The sequence below is a fragment of the Solea senegalensis genome, linkage group LG3 (genome assembly GCF_019176455.1).
Source record: "Solea senegalensis isolate Sse05_10M linkage group LG3, IFAPA_SoseM_1, whole genome shotgun sequence".
Taxonomy (NCBI): domain Eukaryota; kingdom Metazoa; phylum Chordata; class Actinopteri; order Pleuronectiformes; family Soleidae; genus Solea; species Solea senegalensis.
The window spans coordinates 19475375-19501138 of NC_058023.1; the positions used below are offsets into that span (position 1 = coordinate 19475375).

At 42.0% G+C, this 25764-nt stretch overlaps 2 protein-coding genes across 4 annotated transcripts; both read left to right on the forward strand.

Annotated features, from left to right (window-relative positions):
* Positions 1-38: 38 nt before the first annotated feature.
* LOC122766551 (ankyrin repeat and SOCS box protein 13-like) lies at positions 39-20832 on the forward strand. 3 transcript variants are annotated; one of them, XR_006360088.1, is made up of 7 exons: positions 39-201; positions 1519-1706; positions 2325-2481; positions 2593-2727; positions 3374-3565; positions 12339-12565; positions 20486-20832. XR_006360088.1 is itself a non-coding variant. In XM_044021505.1 (6 exons), exons 1-6 carry the CDS (start codon positions 159-161, stop codon positions 12464-12466), a joined length of 843 nt encoding a protein of 280 aa, XP_043877440.1. In that variant the 5' UTR covers positions 39-158; the 3' UTR covers positions 12467-13300. The 3 variants fall into 3 exon arrangements, 1 of the variants encoding a protein (XP_043877440.1); XR_006360089.1 differs by lacking the exon at positions 20486-20832 and adding an exon at positions 15097-19045; XM_044021505.1 differs by lacking the exon at positions 20486-20832 and having other exon boundaries at positions 12339-13300.
* LOC122766550 lies at positions 7059-11576 on the forward strand. Its single transcript, XM_044021504.1, has 2 exons — positions 7059-11077; positions 11451-11576. The coding sequence occupies exon 1, from the start codon at positions 7192-7194 to the stop codon at positions 10714-10716; it is 3525 nt and encodes a 1174-aa protein (XP_043877439.1). The 5' UTR covers positions 7059-7191; the 3' UTR covers positions 10717-11077; positions 11451-11576.
* Positions 20833-25764: the final 4932 nt, after the last annotated feature.

Consider the following 25764-nt stretch of genomic DNA (forward strand, 5'->3'; position numbering starts at 1 on the left):
ATTGTAAATCCTACAAATCCCAAGATCCTCTTTGGCTGTCAGGTGTACCACGTGACTCCGGCTGCACGTGGTGTAAACGCTGTCAGGACGTGGTTGTTTACCAACGTCAGTGTGCTTTAGCACGGCTAATATACGACGTGTTTAAGACACAGCGGAGGATGGAAATTGAAAACAGTCACGCATATTTCATAGGGGACATTGGTAAGTACGTGAAATAGGAACAACATGGCAGCTTTTTCTTTTTGTTTTTAACATTTTGACCCAGTTTGCCAGCGAGCTAATGTGTCAGTGAGCGGCAGTGTAAATAGTTGTCAGTTATTATTCCGTGTGTTATTCTCAATTTTCTGCTGCTAAAGAGGATTTTCACTCATATCTTTTGTTGTAAGACTTTTCTAATAGACTGTTTTGACAACGCAGACTGTAGAAAGCAAAACGCTATTTTTGCTTTTTGAAAATTAATTCTGGTTCGCTTATTTTATTAGATATTTTTAAACCTACAACCTCTTGGCATTTATGTTGTAAACATTATACAGAGTGGCCCTCTTTTTGCACCGCAGACATTTTGACAAAAATCACAGGCGTATTTAATCAAAGGAATGATGGCCAAGTTTCAGGGTGCACGCTGTCACACTGCCCTGATATAATGTCTATATATATATGTATATATATATATATATATATATCATTAGCATTAATTTGTGGTCCACTTTTCTCTCTTTCTAAAACAATAGACATATTTTATATTACGTTTAATGAAAAAAGTGGTGAGTGGCGTGCAAGGTTTAAATGAGTTATTATACATCCACTGAACTCTTTGCCTGGTACACCTGCTTTATAATTCAAATTTCTAATATGTCAATCACATGACAGAAGCTGGAGTATTTCAGACTGCTGCTGATCTAGTGGAATGTTCACACACACAACTGTCTGTAGTGTTTACAGACAAGAGGTCAGGGGAGAATGATCGAACTGGTTTGAAATGATAGACAGGCAACAGTAACTAAAAAAAAAAAAAAAATCTTTACAACCACCAAGATATGATGAAGACTATCTTTAAATAGAAACCACACAAAGCAGCAGGAGACCACTCCTGAGTGAGTGTAGAACAATCAAAACACAAGAACAAGGTGAATATATTAAAAAAGGAAAGAGAGAAAATAATTTCTATTACCCAAAAAAACCCAAAAACTGGAGAAGGTGCAAGAAGTGCATACCTCTGCCAGGGTTGCTCATGTGTCTTGGAGTGTCATCATACTCAAAAGGTGAATCCAGATCATGACAAAAACTCATAATCATTTAATCATTGCATTATAATAACCTCTATTCATAGAAACATCTGTCAACTTAACTTTAAACCGTGTAACTATTTGGTTACGGTGTTTAAAGACGGACAAATACTGGCAAACACATAACCACCTGTTTTGATTAGGAAATGTTAAATTGTTTGTAGTTTCAGTCATATTGCTCATTTTTTGTTTTAAATACATGTATAGTATATGTATGAGTGTTCTGCTGCAGGCAGCTGGTCGGAGAGAACAGAGGTGCACAAAGCGGCCTACCTCGGCCAGGTCTCCCAGCTGCAGCACCTCATTCAAAGCGGCGCTTCAGTCAATGTGGTGGCAGTGGATTCCATCACACCCCTGCACGAGGCCTGCGTCCGTGGCCAGGCCCAGTGTGTGAGGCTGCTTCTGGAGGCGGGAGCCCAGGTAAATTTTACCTGATGTAACATTTGTCTGGAAAAAAAGATAGATTCAAGGCAGGTTTGATTAAAAATCAAACAAACCTAACACAGGAAATGCTTTTTTACACATGAGGTAGTGAAAAGTTAGTGGATCGATAAAAGATAAATGTGCAATTGAAACAAATTCAAGGATGATGTGACTGAAACATGACCCACTGCCCTGGAGAAATGGTAGAAATGGTAGACGAGAGGAGAAATGTGTGTATTATTACTATGATAATAGTTTGGAAGCAACAATGTGTCAACATTTTCAGGTGTAAAGAATCAGATGAGCGATGGCTGAGTTCCGTATTGTTGTATTGTCTGAAATTCGCTAAAATGTGCATTTTCTTTCATGGAATCTTTAAAAATTCATATAGAATTATCCCTCAAAAATCTTAAGATGCATTTATTAAAATTATCCAGCTTACATTAAGAGTCCGTGAATAGATAAATAAGAAACCTAAACAATTTGAGACAATGGAAGGACATTAAAGTGATTTTGTTTTTAGGTTTAAGTGACAAATAAAGGGAATGAGTAGTGTGTCTGTGATGTTAAATCAAGTGGCCGCAGTTCTTGTGTTTATGTGTGTGTGTGTATCAGGTGGATGCGAGGAATGTGGACGGCAGCACTCCGCTGTGTGAAGCGAGTTCAGCTGGAAGTCTGGAGTGCGTGAAAATCTTGCTGGATCACGGTGCCAAGGCCAACCCCGCTCTCACCTCACGCACAGCCTCACCTCTCCACGAGGCCTGCATGGGAGGTGAGTGTGTGCCTCAGTTCACCTCAAGAGCGTTGAAGTGTCCAATGGAATCATGTTCACTATTTCTCTTGTCTGATGTTAATTCTCATGAGCCACAAAACTTCATTCCAGGTAACTCGGACTGTGTTAAGCTCCTGGTTGCCACAGGAGCTTCTTTGGAGGCGTACGACCTTTACTATGGCACCCCGCTACATGTAGCTTGTGTGAACAAGAAGACAGACTGTGTTAAAGTGCTGCTTAATGCAGGTGAGTGAAGTTTGATCAGTCACTTGCTTGTACTCAGATGTTTTTCTAGGTTTTATTATATTTTATATATTAAAATAGTGCTGTATATTTTTTTTATTTATTTATTGATTTTTTATGATTCTGTAAAGTTTACTGCCTTTTGTTATTTGACCATCTGTAACCCTAAAAGAGATTTTTATTCTCACTGACACAGAAAAATGTAATAAACTAAAAAATGGATGTGCGACATGAAATGAACGACAGTTCCTATCTTTAAGATGTAATTGTTTCATTAGTGTATAGTGATTCATATTTTAGTACCACGCCAAAGCTATAATATAGTGAATATTTACTTACCAATCTTAAAATGACAAGTTCCTCAAATATCTTGTTCTGTCCACAAACATATTTATCCTCGAAGCTGAAATCAAAGAACTAATTTGTAATTAATAAAACACCCAAATAAATTAAGTGATCATTTAAATCGTTGATGATTAATTTAGTAGGTGGTTAATTATGAATAAATGTCTTTATTTGTTGTAGCCTTACTTACAAGGGAACCAAGACAACACTGATGGTGTTACTTTTCTTTTACCATTATACTGTGTATTAAGACTAAAACCTTTACATTTCAGCTTGAATTACTGACATATCCTTCAACATGCAGGTGCTAAAGTGAATTCTGCCAGGTTCCATGAAACTCCACTGCACCACGCTGCTAAAAACATGCAGCTGGAGATGATTGAGACGCTGGTGGTGTTCGGGGCCAACATCCACGCCAGAGATCAGCAGGACAGGAAACCAGTGGACTACACAACACCAGGATCTCCCTCCGCCACCTGCCTCAAGTTCTATGAGAGTAGGTGATTCTTAAAAGTCAGCACTGCATGTTAAACACAGGTTATTCTTCTTAAAGCAGCCAGGTTTTTTGTAGTTGGTTTTGCACTCTAGTTCAGTGCCAATATAGCACCAGCAGGTGGCAAGCAAGGCTAATGTTTCACCTCCAAAAAATATATAGAGCAGTTTCCCATTGTAATTCATGATGTAAAATGTGACCAAATGTGTGTATAATATAATTATCCTGACTATTTCTACTGCCAGTTTTGTAACACCTAATGTTTCGCCGATCTGCCGGGTATTGCCTACGAGCGGGTGCATGTGACGACGGGCTCGCAACTGCATGCGCGCAACAGCGAGCGCACGGCTCCGCAACGCATCAACAGGTGATCACAATCACAATCATTAGGAACGCACGGCAGAAACCCCGGAGACAAAAATAAGAAGTGAGCATTCAGTCAGTAGCTCGCAACGCAACAAACGGCAGCACAAACAACGAAAGCTGAATAACCACAGGAGTAAAACACGCATGGAAGCGGAAAGGATCAAGGAGGCTACCGGTAAGCTCGCAGCTCTTTTTTCGGACAGAGATGGACTGACGTTAATGCGCTGTGCGCTTATTGTTTGGACAAAAAAGAAATAATTATGTTTATATTAAAATCGCCTGGATTGTTTTAATTTCGGTTAATGGTAATTGAAGATGTCTTGATAAATATGTAAAATAATCTTGGTTAAAATATAAAATGTCAAGTTGATTAAGGGCAATGGTTCTAAAAAGTGGAACTAGTTTATTTAATTTATTTATACAGTATTTGCCTAATTTAAATGTATGAATTAAATGTGGGAATATTCATTTGAATTGTTTATTTAAATACTGTACTTAAATAGAACTTTATTTATTTAATGAAATTGTTTTATTTTGTATGTTTAAAGGTTTTTCACCTACAACGACCACCACTCTGTTACTGGTCAATAAACTCAAGAGAGAGAGTGAAATCCTGAGTCTGGTCCATTTTCTTCCCTTTTCAAGTGTGGGAAACCATGATGTTGAAATACACTTGCCAGTGAAAAACCGCCTGTGACCAGTGACCAGTGAAGACTCCACCTGCGGCCACAACCGAGAGGGAAAATACTCCACCTAGGGGCCTGGAGGATCGAGCCTGCTGTCTGTCAGCTGAAGGAAACAAAATGGCAAAGTCACTAGATGATCTGAAAGTGGAAAGGACCACAGCTAAGAGACTTTTCTCCCGTCTTGCTAACAGCATTACGAGGACCCACACAGAGATGTCCATGGAGGAGTTAAAAGAAAACTTCAAGAAGCTCACATTGGAGAGCTCCAGAGTCATGGAGGCGAATGAAGAAATGGAGGCGGCCTACATAGCAGAGTCCGATGTAACTACTGCACAGGAGCTGAGCGACCCATTGAAAGCCGACCTGAAACAAACGGAGCAGCTTTGTGAGCAGAAGACGAAGGAAGTTAAACTCCTCATTCAAAAGACACTCTGGGATGTTTATGGAGAAAAAGAACTGTCCTTAGCTCTACATATTGCTGAAGTTGAGTGCAAGAATGTCTCCTCCACCCAGCTAGATGTGACTTTGGAAGCATATGAGTTCATGCTGACTCACTTTGAAAAGTTGGTGCAGAAGGCAAAAGAAGCGCACCAAAACTGGAACCGCTGGGCTCCATCTGCAGAGCAAAGAGACTTCAATGCCCGTCTAAGAGAGCTTGAGGTGCACCTTCCCCAGCTGGTGTCACGGAAGGCTGCCTTCATCAAAGCAGCAAAGATAAAAGTGGACACTGAAGAGGAGCCCCCAGGCCGCCGTGCAGTTGCAGCAATAAAGCTAAAAGCCACAGCCCTACCAAAGTTTGCTGGCAACCAGCGAAGCTACTACAGATGGAGGCAAGAATGGGAGGCTCTACAGAAGCAAGGTGAACCGACTGGCTCCAAAGAAGTGAAGAAATTTCAACTGCTTGATAGCCTCGATGAGAAGATGACCAAAGATCTATGCCTGTCAACATACAACTCATCAGACGATATCTTCCAAATCCTGGAGAACCGGTTTGGGAATCAAGCCAACATCGCTCTCGAGATTGTTGAAGAGCTTCAAGCAACCCCGTCAGTCAGGAGTGGTCAGCCAAGGAAGGTCATAGAGCTCATCCAAACAGTGGAAAAAGCCCTTTATGATCTAAGTGAACTGGACAATGCAGATGCCATAAAGAACCCGATGGTGACCAAATCCATTGAGGGCAAGCTCCCAGAGACTTTAAAAAAAGACTGGCTCACCTATGCTGCTGATGAAGGAAATGGTGTTAACCGCCACAACCGCTTTGACAAGCTTATCACGTATCTGAAATCACAGAAGTCCATATATGAACAATTAGATCAGTTAAAAGATGTCGTCGAACCCGCCAAGGAGAAGACCAAGTTCCTAAAGCACGCCAGAACAAAAGCTACCAAGTCCAGCTATGAAACAGTAGGCTGCATCATTTGTGGTGACCCAAAGCACAGAAAGAAGTTATACTTCTGCAGAAAGTTTAGGACCAACCTCAAGCCATCGGAGAAGAGGGACGCAGCACAACAACTTGGTGCTTGCAAGCGATGCCTTGAAGTCCACAACGACGACTACTGCAAGAAAACAACTTACCTGTGTGGGAATTCTGAGTGCAAAGACCAACACCATTACCTTCTCTGTCCAGTTGCCAGATCCCAGCTCCAACGAACACCCAAATCAAGTCCAGTAAGAGCCGAGGGCAAAAGATACACAGAGACTCAAGAAAAGTTCCTCTCCAAACTTACACCAGAGCTGGCGCAGCAGTGTCAAGACGCCTTCTGCAATATAGCGTCCAGGGCATACAACTCCCCTGCAGCAGAGCGAGGCCTTCTGGAGGAGAACTTCTTAAGCGAGTACCCAGTAATCCTAATGCTCCTCAACGTCACTGCCAACGATGGACAAAAGATCGGGACCCTCATTGACCTGGCATCAGACACAAACTATATAACACACAAAGCTGCGAGCAAGCTGAACCTGAGAAACGAAGACGTGACGCTGGTGGTTTACGGTGTTGGAGGGATGAAGGTGTCGGTCGCAACAAAGCGCTACCTCCTCAGGATACGTGTCAGCACACCAAGAGGGACTCTCAAGTCACATCAACTAATCTGCTATGGACTTGATACAATTGCTGAAGTTCACAGACATGTTCCAGCTGCCAAGTTGCAGAAAATCTTCCCAGATGTTGCTCTCCAAGACCTTGCAAGACCGAGAGAAATACAACTTCTGATCAGCCACAAAGAAGGGCAGCTGGTACCCCAGAAAGTTTGGTCCGTCGGTGACCTGGTGCTCTGGGACGGCCCGCTTGGCAAGACCGTTGGAGGCACGCACCCGGACCTCTTTGAAAAAGTCACCCTAATGGCCCATACGTCAAAGACGCACTTTGCAAGATCCATGAGAACTGCAGCAGTCAAATATACTGAATTCACCTTTAAGGATCCAGTCTCCTGTCAGTCTTCCAAACATCTGACCCAGTCCAATACAGCCACTAGCAGCAGAGACTTCCTGAAGTGGTGGAAATGGGAAAGCATTGGAGCCGCTTGTGAGCCGAGATGCGGAGGATGTCGTTGCGGAAATTGCCAACCCGGAGGGAAAGAAATGACGCTGGCGGAAGAAAGAGAGATGGAGATGGTGAGAGATGGCTTGACATACGTGAACGGAGACCATCACAGCTCTGAACCACACTGGCACACTAAGTATCCATGGACTGAAGATCCAGCATCTATACCGAACAATAAGAGAGCGGTTGAAGCCACATTCTACAGAATGGAGAAGCAGCTGGCGAAGGAACCAGAATGGAAGATGGCCTACGCTTCACAAGTCCATGAAATGCTGAATCGCAAAGCAGCAGTGAAGCTGTCCCAAGAAGTTCTGCAAAGTTGGACTGGGCCAGTGTGGTACATAAGTCACCTGGTCGCACCAAATCCACATTCAGTCTCCACCCCAGTGAGGCTAGTATGGAACAGCAGCCAGAGGTACAGAGGCCTGAGCTTGAACGATATGCTGATCAAAGGTCCTGACGTCCTGAATCCGATCAGAGGTGTCCTGCTGAGGTTCCGAACTGGTATCTTTGCTGCCCTTGGTGACATCCGCAAGATGTACAACTCTGTCTGGCTGGAGGAAAGAGAGGTCCACCTGCACCGGTTTCTGTGGCGTGACACTGAAGATGCTGAGATCGAAGATTTTGCCATAACAAGAGTCAACATTGGAGACAAGCCTGCTGGTTGTATAGCCCAAGTCGCCATGCGAGAGACCGCCAACTTGCCTTCGTTCAGCCATTTCAAAGAGGAGAAACGTGTGCTGGAGGAAGACGCCTATGTCGATGATCTTCTGACTTCTCACAATGACCTCAACCACCTGAAGCGTCTCACGTCCAACATTGAGCAGATCCTTAAAGCAGGGGGATTTTTCATGAAGCCCTGGGTCTACTCGGATCAAAGTGGGAGGAAAGGGAGAAGAGGTGAGAAAATGGAGTCAAAGACCATGATTCTGCCGAACCAGCTCACCGAAGAGGACAACAAAGCCCTAGGCCTCGGTTATACCATTGAAGACGACAAGCTACATGTCATGGTTGCAGTGAACTTCTCCAAGAGGAGGAGAAAAATGCGCCTGGGCCAGGACTTACTGAGAGAAGAAGTGAGAGAACAAACCCCAGACCCACTCACTAGAAGAGAACTGTTAAGCCAAGTCTCTGGTCTTTATGATCCACTCGGCCTTGTGGCTCCAGTGAAACAGAAGGGAGCCATCCTGATCCGAAGAGCTTTTCAAGAAGCAAAAGTGCTGTACAACATAGAAGACACCTGGGATGCTGCCTTGTCCAAAGAACTCAGAGAAGATGCCATAAAGCTCCTCCAAGAGTATGCTGATCTGAGCCTACTCCGATTCACCAGAGCTCTCACGCCACCAGATCCAGGAGGAAGACCATGTGCCATCACATTCTCTGACGGCAGTGAGCATGCTTATGGCGCCGTGCTGTACCTAAGATGGAGTCGCAACCATGATGTCGTCGTGAGGCTAGTTGAGTCAAAAGCCAAGCTGACTCCTCTTGACCACAAGGGTGACGCTGTGAAGGCAGAGATGTGTGGAGCTGTCTTTGCAGCTCGGCTGAAGAACTACTTCCAGAAACACTGCCGAATCGATGTGGAGAGGTGGTACCATCTTGTCGACAGCCAAACCATCTTGGGCGCAATACAGCGAGAAAGTTATGGCTACCAGACCTTCTTCGCAAACCGAGTTGGCGAAATCCAGAGCAGCACTGACGTTCGAGATTGGTGGTGGATCCCAGGGCCGGTGAACATTGCAGACATCATCACCAGAGGGGCCAGTCCTGATGACCTAACTGAGGAATCCGACTGGCAGTCGGGTCCGAAGTTCCTTCAGCTTCCTGAGAGTGAGTGGCCGAAAAAATCAGCAAAAGATGTTGCCGCACAAGCAAGAGACAATATCACAAAAATACAGAAGAAAACTTTTGTCGCAGCACTCACCCGAAGTCAACTGAAAGCACAAGATCAAATCACAATCCAGGAGACAGAGTCCAAGTCCAGAAGACCAACGGCAGTAGCAGCAGTCCAAAAGCTATTGGATGAAAAGCGCTTCAGCAGTCTAAGGCAGCTGGTCGGGGCAATAGCGTGGACTTGGAGAGCAGTGGAGAGGTTCCTGTGTGCAAAGGTTGGAGATCAAGAAAAGTGGGAGGCAGAACATTCATCTGGCGTCATCACGGCCAAGGAAAGAGAAGATGTCTTCCGGACTCTATGCCTTGCAGCACAAGAGGGCGTACACTTTCCAAACACAACAACTGACAGACTGGTCGTTTACAAGGACCAATCAAGCGGACTCCTGATGTGTGGTGGCAGGATCCAGACATTCAAAGAGGACGATAGAGCTGTTCCTCTGTTACCTTTCCAGGCCTGGATCTCCACTCTCCTAGCCCGAGAAGCACACAGTGAGGGGCATGAAGGAGTGGCAGGAACTTTGCTGCGGATGCGAAACAAAGCATGGGTCATCAGAGGAAGAATTATTGCCCAAAAAGTCGTTGACAAGTGTATCGTTTGCAAGAAAGCTAAAGCAAGAACCTGTCAGCAAATAATGGGAGACTTACCTGAAGAGAGGACGAATCCGGCTGCACCATTTCAATTCACGTCTGTCGACCTGTTCGGACCATACCTAGTAAAAGATGATGTCAAGAGGAGAGTGAGCATGAAAGTATGGGGCGTACTCTTCTGCTGTATGTCGAGTCGAGCTATCCATGTCGAACTGGCAAACACGCTATCAACAGAGAGCTTTCTTCTTGCTTACCAGAGGTTCACTTCTGTCCGAGGGCATCCTCAAAAGATCTGGTCCGATCCAGGCACGAACTTTATTGGAGCAAAACCTGTCCTGGAAGAGATGTATACTTACCTGAGACAACAAAACAACGACTCACTTGAAGGATATGCTGGCAAGAATGGTACCGACTGGACGTGGAGAATCCTTCCAGCCGATTCACCTCACCGAAATGGCGCTGCTGAAGCTGCTGTAAAGATCACTAAACGAGCTCTCCAAAGTCTTGGTAAAGGAGAAGGCCTTACCTTCAGTGAATTCCTGACAGTGCTCAAGCTAGCTGCCAACCTTGCCAACGAAAGGCCCATCGATGCCAGAGTCCAGAGCCGTGAAGACCGTGTACGATACATCACTCCGAACACCCTGTTGCTTGGTCGAGCCACACAGAGTGGAGATTTCAAGGCATTTGACTACACCACTTACCCGTTCAAAAGGCTACAAGAAATGCAAATGCAAGTGAGCCACTTTTGGAAGTCCTGGAGCCAACTTGCAGGTCCCAACCTGTTCATCCGCAACAAGTGGCATACTGAAAAAAGGAACGTTGCCATTGGAGACATCGTCTGGCTCTGCGACCAGAATGCACTGAGAGGGCAATTCAAGCTAGCAAGAGTCATCAGTGTGAATGCAGATCCCAAAGGCATCGTCCGGGATGTCCACGTGAAGGTCTCTCCGAGTGGGTGTGTCCAGGTAAAGACTCCGAAACCTGTGTCCGGATCGAAGGAAAAGGATTGCCAGGGTACCATACTGCATCGGGACGTGCGGCGTCTCATCGTCCTCATCCCAACAGAGGATCAAGTCAACTAGCACCAGCTCGCCTGAGAAGTGCGATCTTTCCATGTCATGCCATGACGCAAAGATCGAGTGGGAGGTGTTTCGCCGATCTGCCGGGTATTGCCTACGAGCGGGTGCATGTGACGACGGGCTCGCAACTGCATGCGCGCAACAGCGAGCGCACGGCTCCGCAGCGCACGGCTCCGCAACGCATCAACAGGTGATCACAATCACAATCATTAGGAACGCACGGCAGAAACCCCGGAGACAAAAATAAGAAGTGAGCATTCAGTCAGTAGCTTGCAACGCAACAAACGGCAGCAGAAGCAACGAAAGCTGAATAACCACAGGAGTAAAACACGCATGGAAGCAGAAAGGATCAAGGAGGCTACCGGTAAGCTCGCAGCTCTTTTTTCGGACAGAGATGGACTGACGTTAATGCGCTGTGCGCTTATTGTTTGGACAAAAAAGAAATAATTATGTTTATATTAAAATCGCCTGGATTGTTTTAATTTCGGTTAATGGTAATTGAAGATGTCTTGATAAATATGTAAAATAATCTTGGTTAAAATATAAAATGTCAAGTTGATTAAGGGCAATGGTTCTAAAAAGTGGAACTAGTTTATTTAATTTATTTATACAGTATTTGCCTAATTTAAATGTATGAATTAAATGTGGGAATATTCATTTGAATTGTTTATTTAAATACTGTACTTAAATAGAACTTTATTTATTTAATGAAATTGTTTTATTTTGTATGTTTAAAGGTTTTTCACCTACAACGACCACCACTCTGTTACTGGTCAATAAACTCAAGAGAGAGAGTGAAATCCTGAGTCTGGTCCATTTTCTTCCCTTTTCAAGTGTGGGAAACCATGATGTTGAAATACACTTGCCACCTAATATTGGTTTGACTATATAAACCAGCGTTGAATTGATCATTGTTAATCTTAAATGTATGCATGTGTAAAAAGAAAATCTACAAACTTCTTAGGTAACGCAGTCTCATGATGACATGATACAGACAAAGTGATGACATACCAGTAACTGAACTTTTTATAGAAAATGGAATGTATGCGGGTCACGTGGTGGTCTAGTGGCTAGTATTGTTGCCTCACAGCAAGGAGGTGTTTGAATCAAGGGTTTGCTTGAGGGCCTTTCTGTGTGGTGTTTATATCTTTTCCCCGTGTGTGTGTGTGTATGTATGTGTGTTTCCTCCCCAAAGTCCACAAACATGCAGAGGTTAATTTGACTCTCTAAATTGATTGTATTTGTAAATGTGGGAGTGAATGGTTGTTCGTCTCTGTGTGTTTACAGAGACGAACAACATTATCATTATCTACCACTATTCTCCATGGCAGGGTTGGGGGGGGGTTTGTGCCAATCTCAGCTGACCCAGGGCGATAGGCGGGGTACACCCTGAACAGTTCCCCAGTCCATCACAGGGCCACATATAAACTTAAAGATGTGAACTGTGTCTAACATTTATATTCTCTTTTTTTTTTAAACAAGCACAGAACACTGAAAAATCGATCAATCAGCGTTTGCAATTTGCTAATTGTGTCGTATCAAATTGCAATTTTGACTATTTGTTCAGCGCTAATCAATTACTGTACTGTAATCAATATCAACAATGTGTTGTTTCCCATCTTCAGCCACTCCCATGAGTCTGCAGCAGCTCAGCAGGCTGGCAGTGAGGAAGAGGCTGGGCACCAGTGCACTGAAGGTCATAGGTCAGCTGGACATACCAAAACTCATCATCAGCTTCCTCTGCTATCAGTGAGAGCTTCCTGGAGGAGGAGGATCGACGCTCAAAGAAAGACTGCAGGTTGACAGAGCTGCCACTCCTGCTGCAAAACTCTGTCGTTACGAATAACAATAGGTTAGTGTCAAACACTGTGTTCTGACAAGCTTCTTATTTAAAACTCAGATTTTATTTGAAAGACTTGAAAGCAACATTTCAAAGACAGAGCACAAGTCATAAACTTTCTGCACTATATCTGCCTGTAAGAACTTTATACATTTGATTCACATGCACACTAACAAATGTGATACTAATTAGGTTCAAGAATCTACTTTCATGCCAACACGAAGCATTTATTAGCCTGTGCAGTTTTCAATTACCTGGACTGGAACACTTCTTCAGTTCTGTGCCCAGATCAGTCCAATAATGCACCGATTCCCACGATTCTCATTTTAAAATGATTTCTGCATGACTCACCAGAATATATTATATGTTTCCTTTGGCTCTAACAGTAACATGCTGGATGCTTTTCCCATTCTCGTAAAAAGCCACACCACATGCTTTCAGCCATTATCTCTCACAACCTGATTCTTCCTGTTTGCTGTATTGTCTGTGTGAATTGGAAAATATGATACAGGGTCTCTTCAGGTTGTAAAACCACTGAATCACTGGGTTGTTTTTTTGTTTTGTTTTTTAAAACATATAAATTGTACAGCTACAGTGCAGCTAATGACATCATCAACCTGCGCAGCTCATGCGGATTCAGAATGATGTTCACCACGAGCAGACGAGTTTTCAACATAGTCTGAGGAATCCGATGTGACCTAAGGAATGAAGTTGAATATACTTTGGCAATAAAAAGCCTTAAAGCTTTGTTGAGTGACAGAGATTACATATTTTTTAACAGATGAAAGTATTGCTTGACACTTTACTCTCTTATGGCACACCTGTACAATTTTTCTATTATTATTATTATTATAATATTAATGATAACAATAATAATAATAATAATAATAATAATGAAAATAATAATACATTTATATTTATATAGCACTTTTACAGGTTACTCAAAGACACTTTACATACTGTATGTTTAAAAGTCATAAAATCCAACACAGGAAAAAAACACAGCACAATATCACACACAGATAAAATGTCCTTAGATTACAAAGGATACAAATTGAAGGCAGTTAGGTTTTGTTGAGAGTTTTGAATGTGGGAAGGTCAGTGCAGTCCCTGATATGTGTGAGAGATCGTCAGAGAGAGAGGGTGCGGGGGCCGTAGAGAAAAAGCTTTGTCTCATGGACATACAGTATGTCATATTCTGTTGGTGGTCGTCACCATCACAGTCAGTAAGTTTAAATTAGTTTAGAAAAAGCTTGTATGCTGTCAGTCTTCCTAAAAGCAAACCTGTCAGTGAGACTGAAAATCAAAGTTGGACTAAAACACCAAAATATGATGCCAGTAAGAGTTCAAGCATGTAACGTTCAACTAGATCCAAAGTCCCAAGTAGTCAAATTCGTAGCTCAATTAAACCCTCCATCCATTTTCTACCACTTTATCCTCCACAGGAGGGTCGTGGGGGGTGCTGTGCCAATCTCAGCTGACATAGGGCAGGGTACACCCTGGACAAATCGCCAGTCCATCGCAGGGCCACATATAGAGACAAATAACCATTCACTCTCACTCCTACGGTCAATTTAGAGTCTCCAATTTATCTAGTCCCCATATTGCATGTTTTTGGACTGTGAGAGGAAGCCGGAGAACTTGGAGAAAACCTGCGCACACATGGGGAGAACATTCAAACTCCACGCAGTTCCGACCAGCTCTCAACTAAACCAATGAAAGTAAATTCAAAAACTCTTCTTTAATCATATCCAGAGAAAGAGAGAGAGAGAGAGAGATATAATAGTTAAAAATCAAGCAAGAAGATGTGGTGTGAGTGGCTACAATAGAGATGGCTGAAAAGCCTTCAACAGAGCATAAATTGTTATATTGCGTGACTCTGTTAAGCAAAAGACTGTGCAATAATAGAAGATAACTGACTGTTAACTGTTTGCTCTCACCACTGCTCCGGTTCGTCAGCAGCAGTCTTTTTTTTTGGGCTAACCTGATTTTGTTGGCAAACAATCAACCAGCGTATAATGTTAACTAATAAATTACATCTGTAAAAGTCTTAAAACAGTATTTATTAATGTCTGACATTCAGATGAATATAAACAGGAGAGAACAGCGTGCTTCTAATATTAGAGTGCGTGAGCTCAGTTTGAGAAATCGCAGAGCTTTTTTGGGCACTTTGGAACGCAAACAAAGAGAGACACTTAAAAAAAGCATAGTTAACCGGAGTCATGTCATTGTTTAAAGGAGTGGTCATATTCCACGCTGCTGTAGTGTACACACTGAAGAACAAGCTGTAGATGTGGATTGACATGATATAGATGACGTATGATGAGGTCAGTGGAACCAACTCATGATGTTCAAATAAAAAAAGAAAACAAAAAAGACTGTGTGTGCGCATGTGCCTGTGTCCTTATACGGTGCTGAGGACAGATTTTGGCTCAAAATCATGGTGAGGACATTTTAGTAGGTCCACAGCAAGAAGATCACAGATTAGAATCCCTTTTCAACTGTGGAACTTTGTGTGAAATTTACATGCTCTTCTTCTACAGGTAAAGCAGCTTCCTCCCACTGTCCAAACACATCCTGGTTGGTGTTCGATAAATTGAAGGCTTTAACTTGACCGTCGGGGTGAATGTGGGTGTGTAAGTTGTATCCCACCTCTCTCACTCAATATCAGCTCCTTATGCACCATGTAAAAATGGATCCTCTTGTTGCAAAAGCATCTCCTGTTTTAAAGCAATATGAAATATGGTCAACATACTGCCCTGGGGCCAAATCCGGCCCGCAAAACCATTTTTTTCAACCCGTAACATCTTCATAGTTAACCTCAAGTAATAGAAGTAACAAGATCAACGATTGTCTTGTGAACGGCCCATTTGAACGCAGCATATTAATATACAGGGTCCAGCGGTTTCGGAGTCTACTCAAATCAACCACACACAGAGAAGGGGTGTTACCAGTACTCGTCTGTATATACCTGCTGAATGTATTAATTGTTTTCTGACATCTTATGAAGCAGAATGTTGTACCTTTTTTAAATACCAAGAGCAATGCCAGTCAGTGAAGTTGTCACAGCATCACTGGGGGGTGAAGTTCTCCAGATGCTACTTGGCTTCATGTCACATTCCTGCCTGGTGTTTTTATACAGACACTGAAGCTCAGAGCAGACAGTTTCCTGGCTATTTATACCTTTTGTCTTCTTTAAATCTGATTACATTGTCGCTGCTGCCCAGGGAGTTTAGTGAGCTACTGGTGTTTGCAGGAAGATATGCACGAAGTAATTTACAGTATGGGTAGTTCATACAGGGTTCCCACGGGTCCTTGAAATCCTTGAGAGGATGGAATAAAAAAATCCAAGGCCCTTGAACGTTTTTGAATATCACCCTAAATAGACATGGGTCATTGAAAGTGCTTGAATGTTGTGCAAGAAAAAAGTTAAGATTATATTTAGGTAAATGTGTCCCGCCACTGATGTGCCCTTGTTTGTTACGACGCCACCTACTGTTTCATGCGCCCTGCATTGTTTGATGTATGTATGAACCAACAGGGTTGTGGGCACTGTGCATTGTCTCTCTCTCTCTCTCTCTCTCTCTCTCTGCTGTTGAAATGTATCTGTCAGCACATTAGCTTCTTTAAATTTGAGGGAATTTGTTCTGGAAAGTCCATGAAAAATCCACCAAGGTGTGGGAACCCTGTTCAAAGTTATTCCTTAGCTCCTACTCATTTTAAGGTTTCATAACTTTAATATACCCATGGATGTTCAATAAGGCCAACTCAGGATTGCACTTTTCCAAGAAGTCTTTCCCTGTTTCTCCTCAGACCAAACACATACAGTAAATTTAAGCCGTTTTAGCCCAGTGATCTTCAACAATAATACATCATCTTTCCTTCACCGCAAAGTTTAATTTCAGCTGTGCTCCATTTGGCCTGGATGGTATGTGAAGTAATAATATTCTTTGTAGGCCACTGTTGGTCAAGATAGACCATGAATAATGTGCCCTAGTTTGTGTCTGGAGCAGGGTCATGTGTAGCTGAAGGCCAGTGCAGGGCGGACCTCCTCTGTCCCTGTTGCAGTGGTCGTAGTGGTGTCCTGTCTCTGGCCGACTGGTGGAGGCCTCTCTTTCCTCAATGATGTATATCATCAGAAAACCTCAGTGTCTTGTATCTTGTGTTGCGCTTCGATCCCAAGAATGTGATGAAGACAGCTTCTTCTATTTGGCATATTTTATCAATGCCTTATAACAGCAGAAAGGAGTGTCTAAGCATTGTTCACTGCAGCCTTCATCTTTTTAATAAGCCTGGCTAAGGTTGATGTAGTCTTCCTGCTGTGTAGTTGATTTCATCATCCAGATGAATATGTCAGTGATGATAGAGTGGGCATCACCAAATCGTTTACCATGATTATAGCGTCACTCTAATGAGCCCATCGAATCGATTGTTCACCGGAAGAGAGAGGTGGGAATGAGAAGACATGGCTTAATTCAAAGTAAGGAAAGTTGATACGGAAAACGTAGCGTGTAAAAGTGAATGGACGGACCAATACCATCGCCCTTCCAATGAGCTTTTCTTTGTGCAAAGTATGCTGGATTGTGGAACGATGAACAACTACACCATCAGTAGCCAGATGTTCTTTTGGCCTTCCATTTCTGCACTACATTTCTGACTCCTAACTGTTTTGATAGTTTCTTGTACCCCTAATTCATGATAATGAATTATCTTAGTTTTCCCCATGTTGCCACACTCTAAAAAAGAACCTAGGACAAGCACAGTCAGCAATTACCTCTGTTAAACTGCCTTTTTCATGATTGGTTCCACCTGCCTTTGTAACTGAAGGTCTCACGAGCTAATCAAAGTAATTTTGTGCTGCAACCTGTCAGCTATAAATCCCTACAGGTCTTGAGATTAATGTGATTAAAAGGGTGCCCAAACTGATGCACATACTATTTTTTACATTTAATTTTATCATAATAAAACTATGTAATGTTACTCTAAGAATTTTTATTCACTCAAATGTCTACATCTCTGTAGGAAATCAAATCTTGCTGCTGTGATCTTCCCTAAATTTAGAGCTGAGAGCACAGTATAACAGATATACCCGACTCCTCACACGCCCCAACAACGTGCACATTTTTTATATTGTTAATAACTGTTTATTTTGCCGTGATGTTGCAAATGTCATTGATTATTATTTGTGCTTGTGTTTTATTCAATGTCAGTATATAGAATAATCTAACATGCACTTAAATTCAAATAATAAATTAAAATCACTTGTACAAAAATGAGGTCTGTTGTATACCAGCAAATCAGTCAGTTATGGTCAAATACAATGATTATGCATGTTTATTGCAGTATTGTGAGGGTTATAAGCACAGACAACCGGTCACTGATGCCTATCAGTAGGACAGGAAGAGGATTTCAACAAAGATAACTTGAGAAAACTTTTTCATGCCTGACACCGAGGCCTATATCACAAATTTAAACATCCGCCAATATGACACATGTCCTGCTCCAGTGATACAGATGATACTGTAGGCAGGGCGACATATACAGCTTTAACATGGCAGGGATTATGAGAGCTCAGCATCAGCATCTTAAGCCTCTGGCAACAGGCACTTTGGAAAATAAAAAATTACCAAACGTTGTAGCACCTCATCAAAATGATGTGCAAGAAAGAGACTGTTGTGTTTTAGACATGTGCAAAATCTAATTTGGTCGTTTCAGAGCACACTGTAAACTGTAGATTGAGATTAGAGGTGAGTGTGTCCTGGACTTAAACCCTTGTCCATGTGCAGTTTACTGACGTCAGGCTCCAGGATTCTTATCTAACTTGTCTCTTGCCTGAATGTGCAGCTGCCAGCAGGCAGTCACAGTCTGTAGCCTCCTGTCAGCTCTGTGTTTACTGACAAATCCTAACAAAGCCTTCAAAAGCATTGTTTCCTCCACATCTCTCTCCTCACTCCCCACATCTGGCTCTCTCTCCCTCTTCTCTGAGATGAACGTGCTCAGGCTGCTCCTCCACCGCACGCTCTAATCATGCCAGTACATTCTTATCAACAAACATCCATCAATACACGTTTGATGTTTTTTAGACCAGTTTTAAGACCAAACAAAAATGCTGTGTAGTTAATTTTAGTCCGTAAACAACAAGCTTGGAGCACGGGTTTGACCTCTTTCCTTTTACGACCTTTTTTAAATAAAACGTTTGACCCTGATACAGTCGGTGTGGCTGAAAATAACCTCTGCCAAACATGACTGGTTTCAAGAGAGTGGAAAAAAGCAGCGAGGAGGGCAAGCATGCAGGGTATGTCCACTTATCTAAGATGAAAAATGGCTTGTGCTGCAAGAAAAAGGGATGCTGAGCTTCAGAGTGGCTGCTGTGTTGGCAGTGTTTTTCTGAAAGTGAATAAAGTCAGGGTTAATGCACTGATTTATCTGTTGTTAATATTTATCTGTACAGAAATGTTGATTTATTGAATAAAATGTAACTGTTACTACTGAGCTACTAGAGTGGCGAAAGCCAATGTGTGCTTCTTTTAGGGATATAGCTAACGATATCTTTTGCATTACTTATCCCAACTTATCCGAGCACTTACTCGTGCCCATAGCAAGACACCTGTCAAGTTTCAAATCGAGAGCTGTGCGAATAACACACAGGCACAGAGACACACAGACAGACAGACAGACGTTGCTTGAATGAATCATGAATGTTAATCCAAAGATCTGTCCTTGAAAATACTTGTTTATATTGTGTTTTCAATGTTTGAAAATGAATTACTGTAGACAATAAGAAAGAAACAAACAAACAAAGAAAGAGAACTGTTATAAAATATGATTTTGGTTGTTTACAGCCAAATTCCATCTCTTTTAATGTGATAGAAAGTGTGAAATAACCTTTTTAAATATGTGTATATTCATATTAATTCATAGTAAGGTGCTGGAAAAGCATGAAAATAACCTTGTCTTGGAAAAGCTACTAGGCTACTACCATACCATCGTGTGTTAGTTTCATCACAGGGACATTTGTGTGAAATAAAATGTGGATTTTATCAATGGCATCGTAAATTCAGGCTGAGGAAACTGTAAAATCAGTTGCTCCTATGAGCCACTAGGCTGTGCCGTAGATAAAGGAATGACTTGCTTGTAGCATCAGTGTTTTCACTCTCAGCTGCTCTTATGTGTTCAGACTCAGAGGACAAAGAGAAAAGCAGCTCCTGTCACTGTGGTCACTCTCCAGTCGTGGCTCATACATTTGTCCACGCTGATTTACTCTCATGTGTCGTGAGAAACATCTCCATCATAACAACAACTATGAATCTAAAGAGGGTGAGAGGAAAAGAGGAGAGTAGATTGAGAGAGTGGATTTGAAGGGAACCCTCAGAACACTGAGCACATTGACGTACTGCATGTGTTATTGTAAAAATGAGTGACTGTGATGTGTCATTGACTCACACTGTTATTATCCTGTATAATAATGTAAAGTAAGTGAATTATATAACCACTAAAAGTTCATCAATTGTCTCTATTAATGCAGTCTGTTAGTTTACTATGCAGTGTATCGGACCCAGGGTTTTAAAATAGATTACTGTCAATGGTTTTACAAGTTTATGTACTGAAGGAAGTAGTTTTAATCTTTAAGTCATCATCTTTACAATAAAATATGCTGTTGAGTGGTTGCAGGTTTGATGGTATCTCATGTAATACTGTCGCATCATGTCATTGTCTTTTGATTTAAGTACTTAAGTAATCGCAATAAGTTTTTTAACCATAACAATACATCTTTGTTCTGGTGTTGCCATGGCCACGCAGTGGCGTGGTGGTTGGCACAGTCACCAAATAGCAGGAAGGTGCACTGTTTTAATCCCAGTTGGACCAGACATTTCTGTGTGTTTATCTCTGTATTAGGACTTGATTACAGAATTTGTTGCCTTTTCTTCTCAGGTGTGAATCCTGGCTGAACCTGTACGCCAGGAGTTAGTTTTGCAGAGTGAATGAAGTGATACTTTGAACACGGAAAGCTGATTTCCACAGACGTTAAGTGCCTGACACGACAGCTGTTCCGCTCCCGTCATAAAGTCATGGCAGAAGTGAAACCATGTGGAGAAGGAAAAGATGAAAGCCATTTGCTGCCTCTGGCGTTTCACTGGAGCTTGAGAATAGAAATTCACCTGTGAAGCAGACATCGCTGTTTTTTTTTATTGTGTGTGTTCAAGTTCTTGTTAGTTTTCAGAACATTAAACGTGCAGGAGGCGAGAATTCGGAACAAGGGCCTTTCTTCATGGAGTTTGCATGTTCTCCCCGTATGAGCGTGGGGTTCCTCCAACAGTCCAAAAACATGCAGATTTGGGGATTGTTTGTCTCTCTGTGGCCCTGTGGTTGTCCTGCGCGTACCCTGCCTTTCACCCTATGTTAGCAGGGATTGGCACCATCATCCCCTGTGAACCTCATGTGGAGGATCACATCACTGAGTAATATCAACGTCCATTGTTGTGGACCTCCTCCAGTGATACAATTTTTTTGTGGTCAATATTATTTATTGGTTCAATCACATTGCACTTGGTGTAAATAGAGATGGTGCATCAAAATTATTTGCATTATTTGCACTTACTGTGCCATTTATTCACATTTCACTTGAAGCGTAACTGTGCATGTCCTTTATGACATGCACAGTAAACATCCATTCATCTACCGCTTTATTCTCAGTGTTGTAAAAACTCACTGCTGACCTCCTGCAATGCTGTTTTTTTCCACCAACAGACAGTAGTGACTGTGGAAACAGCTCGCAATCTCCCCACAACAAGACCTTCAACCATCACAATGACTGAAGCTGTTAAATTAGGGTAAAAATCCTGCATAGTTCTGCTTCAGTGTAAAAAAAAACAACAAAAAACCTGTAGTGTAACAGGCTTCCTCACCCTGCTGCTATCTTAAACTGTGTGTTATGCTAGTGTGTGGTCATAAACTTATGTTTATGGATGACCTGTTTGTATTATGCTTATTTAGTGGCTGCAAATGCACATATTTTGTGGCCACAACATGTCTAGAGGGGACTACGCGATGGCATGTGGAGAATAAATTGGTAGACAATGAATGATTGAACATGTCTGGGGCTCTGGATAACAAAGTGGCCCTCTAAGGGATAACATCTAGACACATCATTTCCCTCTACATTCAGTTATGGGGGCCTCAAGAGAAAGAAAACAATCCCTTAGGCTACAGGACAGGCGAGGACATGGAGTTCCCTGCTCAAGGATACGGGACAAGCTTATTATTCATTCAGTTTTACCATAATGGTAATCCCACAGAAGAGCAGAATGGACGTCCAAACTGTCTCGGACGGACGTCCCTGAAAAACAAGAGCAAGCGGTCCAGTGGGCGACCACTGAGGAGACGTGCGTCACTGCAGCAGAGACAAAGACAGGGGAAAGGGAGAGCGTCTGGGAAGGAGCGTCTGCTGAGTTCATTCACACTGGAGCGACTGCAGCTCTGCGACAGGGGAATCCCTTCACTAAATACAACCAGATGTCTCCATTATCGAGCTACCTTTGAAGTGTCCGTGCACTCTCTCTGTGTGTGTGTGTGTAACTCTGGGTGCTGCCCTGAGACACGTGAATAAAACTCTCTCAGAGCAGCACAGCAGTTTGACTGTAAGCGTGGGAGCAGACATGAGGGTGGATACCAGACAGACTGACTGGGATCCTCGAGCTGGACTCCTGCTGTAAACAATTAAGAAACCGCACACAGAAGTCTTTAATTTACTGCAGTAATCAATACATTATTACAGTTACAGTGTTTATCGTCCACATCTGTCTTTCACCATCATCTCCGATGTGTTTTCTGCAAGTTACCATTCACAAAATGTGCCTTTTGTGGGTTCACAGACGTCTGTTTTCCTCATTTCTTTAACTTCTCCCTTCATATTGTAAGAAAGCGGCAATAATACACCGTCTTTCACATGTTATGATTATCAGTTGTATTTTAATGTCAGTGGAATATCCAGTGCCATTATTTAGATATTTTGAGATATGACATTGAACAAAGTACTTTATTTTCTAGCGTACTTATTTTTACAGTATGTCAATCAAATGATGCCGTATTTGTGTTAAAGCTGCAGTAGGCAGGATTGCAGGAAAATGAGTTGCATTTATAACTGTTAGACCCAAAGCAAAGCTGAAACCCTCTGCTGACACTGTCACATGCTTTGTTTCATTGATTGTGGGACTTTATTTTACAGTGTGGGCAAGTAGTGACTTGTCCACCAAATGGATTTTAATGCAGTGCAGTGAAAGTCAAATGTGTGTAAACAGAGTGTGTGGAGGTGCAGAAGTGTTGTTCTATCTCACGTCAAACGAGAACGAGAACAGTGAAGTGATTTATAACGCCAAAAAAATCCTGCATACTGTACCTTTAAGATGCAAAATGGTCCCAAGTCTCCTTAAATACAAAGTTCCATTACTGTATACAATGTTTTTGATGTTAGGATAATAAAACATTTCATGTCATTATTTTCACATCTGGTGGATGAAATTGTACCTCTTGTTGGGCCACCTGTGGCCTGCAGCTCACAGTTTGTGCCGCTCGGGTCTAGAACGTGTTCAGACCTTGCTCTTATGCTAAGTCTCATTAATGCTTTAATGACGTCACATACTGTGTGTTTGATTATAATGGCAGATGTGAATAGCTCTACTTAGAATATATATACAAATGCAAACAATAAAAAAAAACAATACTACAATAAATAATACTATGGACACTGGAACAGGGATGATCAGGTTAAGTCTAAGGTACTAAGTTAAGGGGTTTCCGCATGTGATCAGATGACTGAGGACAGAAGTTAATACCAGGTCTGAACAGGGCCATAGACATTGCATTTAGATGTTTCATCATTGCCTTGCTTTTAAACAGTGAGGCTGATATTCTCCTCAACTTCCAACTGTTTTTTTTACTGATGATAAGAAAAGTTGTTTCAATGACTGTTGCTGCTTCCTGCAACTGGCAATAAAAAAACCCTAGTTTAAGGCAAATGAAGGCTTGGTTCTGGGTCTGGTGACACAGACCAACAGAGCAATTTAGGTACTAAAGTCTCAAAGTCTAACTCTAACCCTTAGTGATGCATCAATGACGTAATTATTCCTTTCCAGGACTTCCATCCACATTTACCCTGCCATTTTTCTCAATCTGATTAAATAAATCTGATCAGATATTACAACATCCCTTTTTACGTGCATGTAAAAAAAACAAGTATGAAAAAAACATGTTATGATGTAAATACATGCATAAAGCATTTCACTAATGTAAAACGTTTTAGTAACATTCTTGTGAAGCTTCACTTCTGCCTGTCTTGTAAACAAACGCTGTTGTTGCTGCTTAACCTCATATATTTCTCCTCTGCTCGTCCTGTCACTGTCACTTCATTGTGTAGGCTTATGGTAAACAACACCAGGGGACATCATGTCCTGTCATTCTGTCAAACCAGCCATGACAGATCACATTCAACAGTGAAGGACCTGAAGCATCTGAACACTGCAGAACGCCTGTCTGCTCGCACTTTACGTTCTCCTGTGCATTTGTAGAATATCACATACCAAATAGTTAAGTGGCAGTTCAAAGTGTAGTTGTATAACTTAAGTGTTATACAACCTATGGAGTATAAAAGATAAGTCTCTGGGAGTCAAAAATGCACACACTATAAATAAAACATTCTCGTTTATTGTGAGACTTTTACAAATCCAGCAGTGACGAGCATGAACAGCTTGTACTCGTCTATTTTGAAGCCAGACGCACAAATCAACATCAGTTCACAATGTTGTTTCTCCATCGAATCCTTCAGCCCACGCAGATGAATGTCAGGTTCCAAATATGCTGCTTAATAACATTTATTAATAGGGCTTCATGGGAATGTGGGCCAATGCGTGCAAAGAACAGAACAGCTCCCAGAACAGATTTTTATAAAGAAATCATTATATTTATTATTATCATCATACTTTCAGCTTAGGGCATGGAGTTTGCAAGTTCTCCCCGTGTGTGCGTGGGTTCTCTCCGGGTTCTCCGGCTTCCTCCCACAGTCCAAAAACATGCAATGTGGGGATTAGGTAAATAGGACACTCTAAATTGACCATAGGAGTGAGTGTGAGAGTGAATGGTTGTTTGTCTCCAGCTGTGTGTGGCCCTGCGATGGACTGGCGAACTGTCCAGGGTGTACCCCGCCTATCGCCCGATGTAGCTGAGATTGGCACAGCACCCCCCGCGACCCTCTGGTGGAGGATAAAGCGGTTAGATGATGACTGACTGACTTTCAGTTTAACTCTGTCACAGCCTTTCTGTGTTTTTGAGTGATTTTGGCATTAATCCCATGAGCACCCTATACAGTTAGTTAAATGTAGAAGGTCCCCCAGTTCAAAACCAGGTGGAAACATTATTGTGAGGTAGCCCATTGTCAAGAGGAAAGGAACTGGACTTGTAACCAGAAAGTCCCTGGTTCAAATCCAATGGCGGGTTGAGGCCTTAAGCAAGGCACCCAATCCCCATTGCTGTCCACACACAGATGAGTGCTGCTCCTGCGCTTGGCTTGTGTGTGTTTTGTCCACTAATGTGTTAACAATGGGTTCCATGCAGCAGTCACTATCACTAATTGGCGTGTGTGCAAAAATAACTAATTCATTCTAAAAGCGTTATTACATTACTTTTACCGAACTGAATTTAACTATTCAACAATTTGACATTGGTCTGAATATAAACCTTTTTTCCCCAATATTTAGGTTGCTCATACCTTTGGCTAACTAGCTTATTTACTATCAGTTTATGAGTTTTGACTGAATATTTGAACTAACCATTACTTTCTTTTATGATAACCATTTATCAATTTTAGCTAAATATTTATACTAGGCTATTTGTAAAGCTTATTAGTTAACTAACTAACAATAAGCAATTTATTCATTGAATTTTAGCTATAGAGAACCGAGTGAAATACATTTAATTATCTAATTATAGCTAATTATAGCCTAAATATTCACACCATTTGCTAATTTAGCTTAAAATTTAAGCTAGGCTCTTTATCCATTGTGAGCTAAGAAAACTGTAAACCAATTTCACAATTCACTGTTAGTTAAATGTTTAGAAATGACTTGAAATGAACTGAAATTGAAATTGACTTAATCCCTAATATTTTTAGTCACGAGTGTGTCAACAGCAGCATTGTACTCCCTGTCTATGCTAAAGTT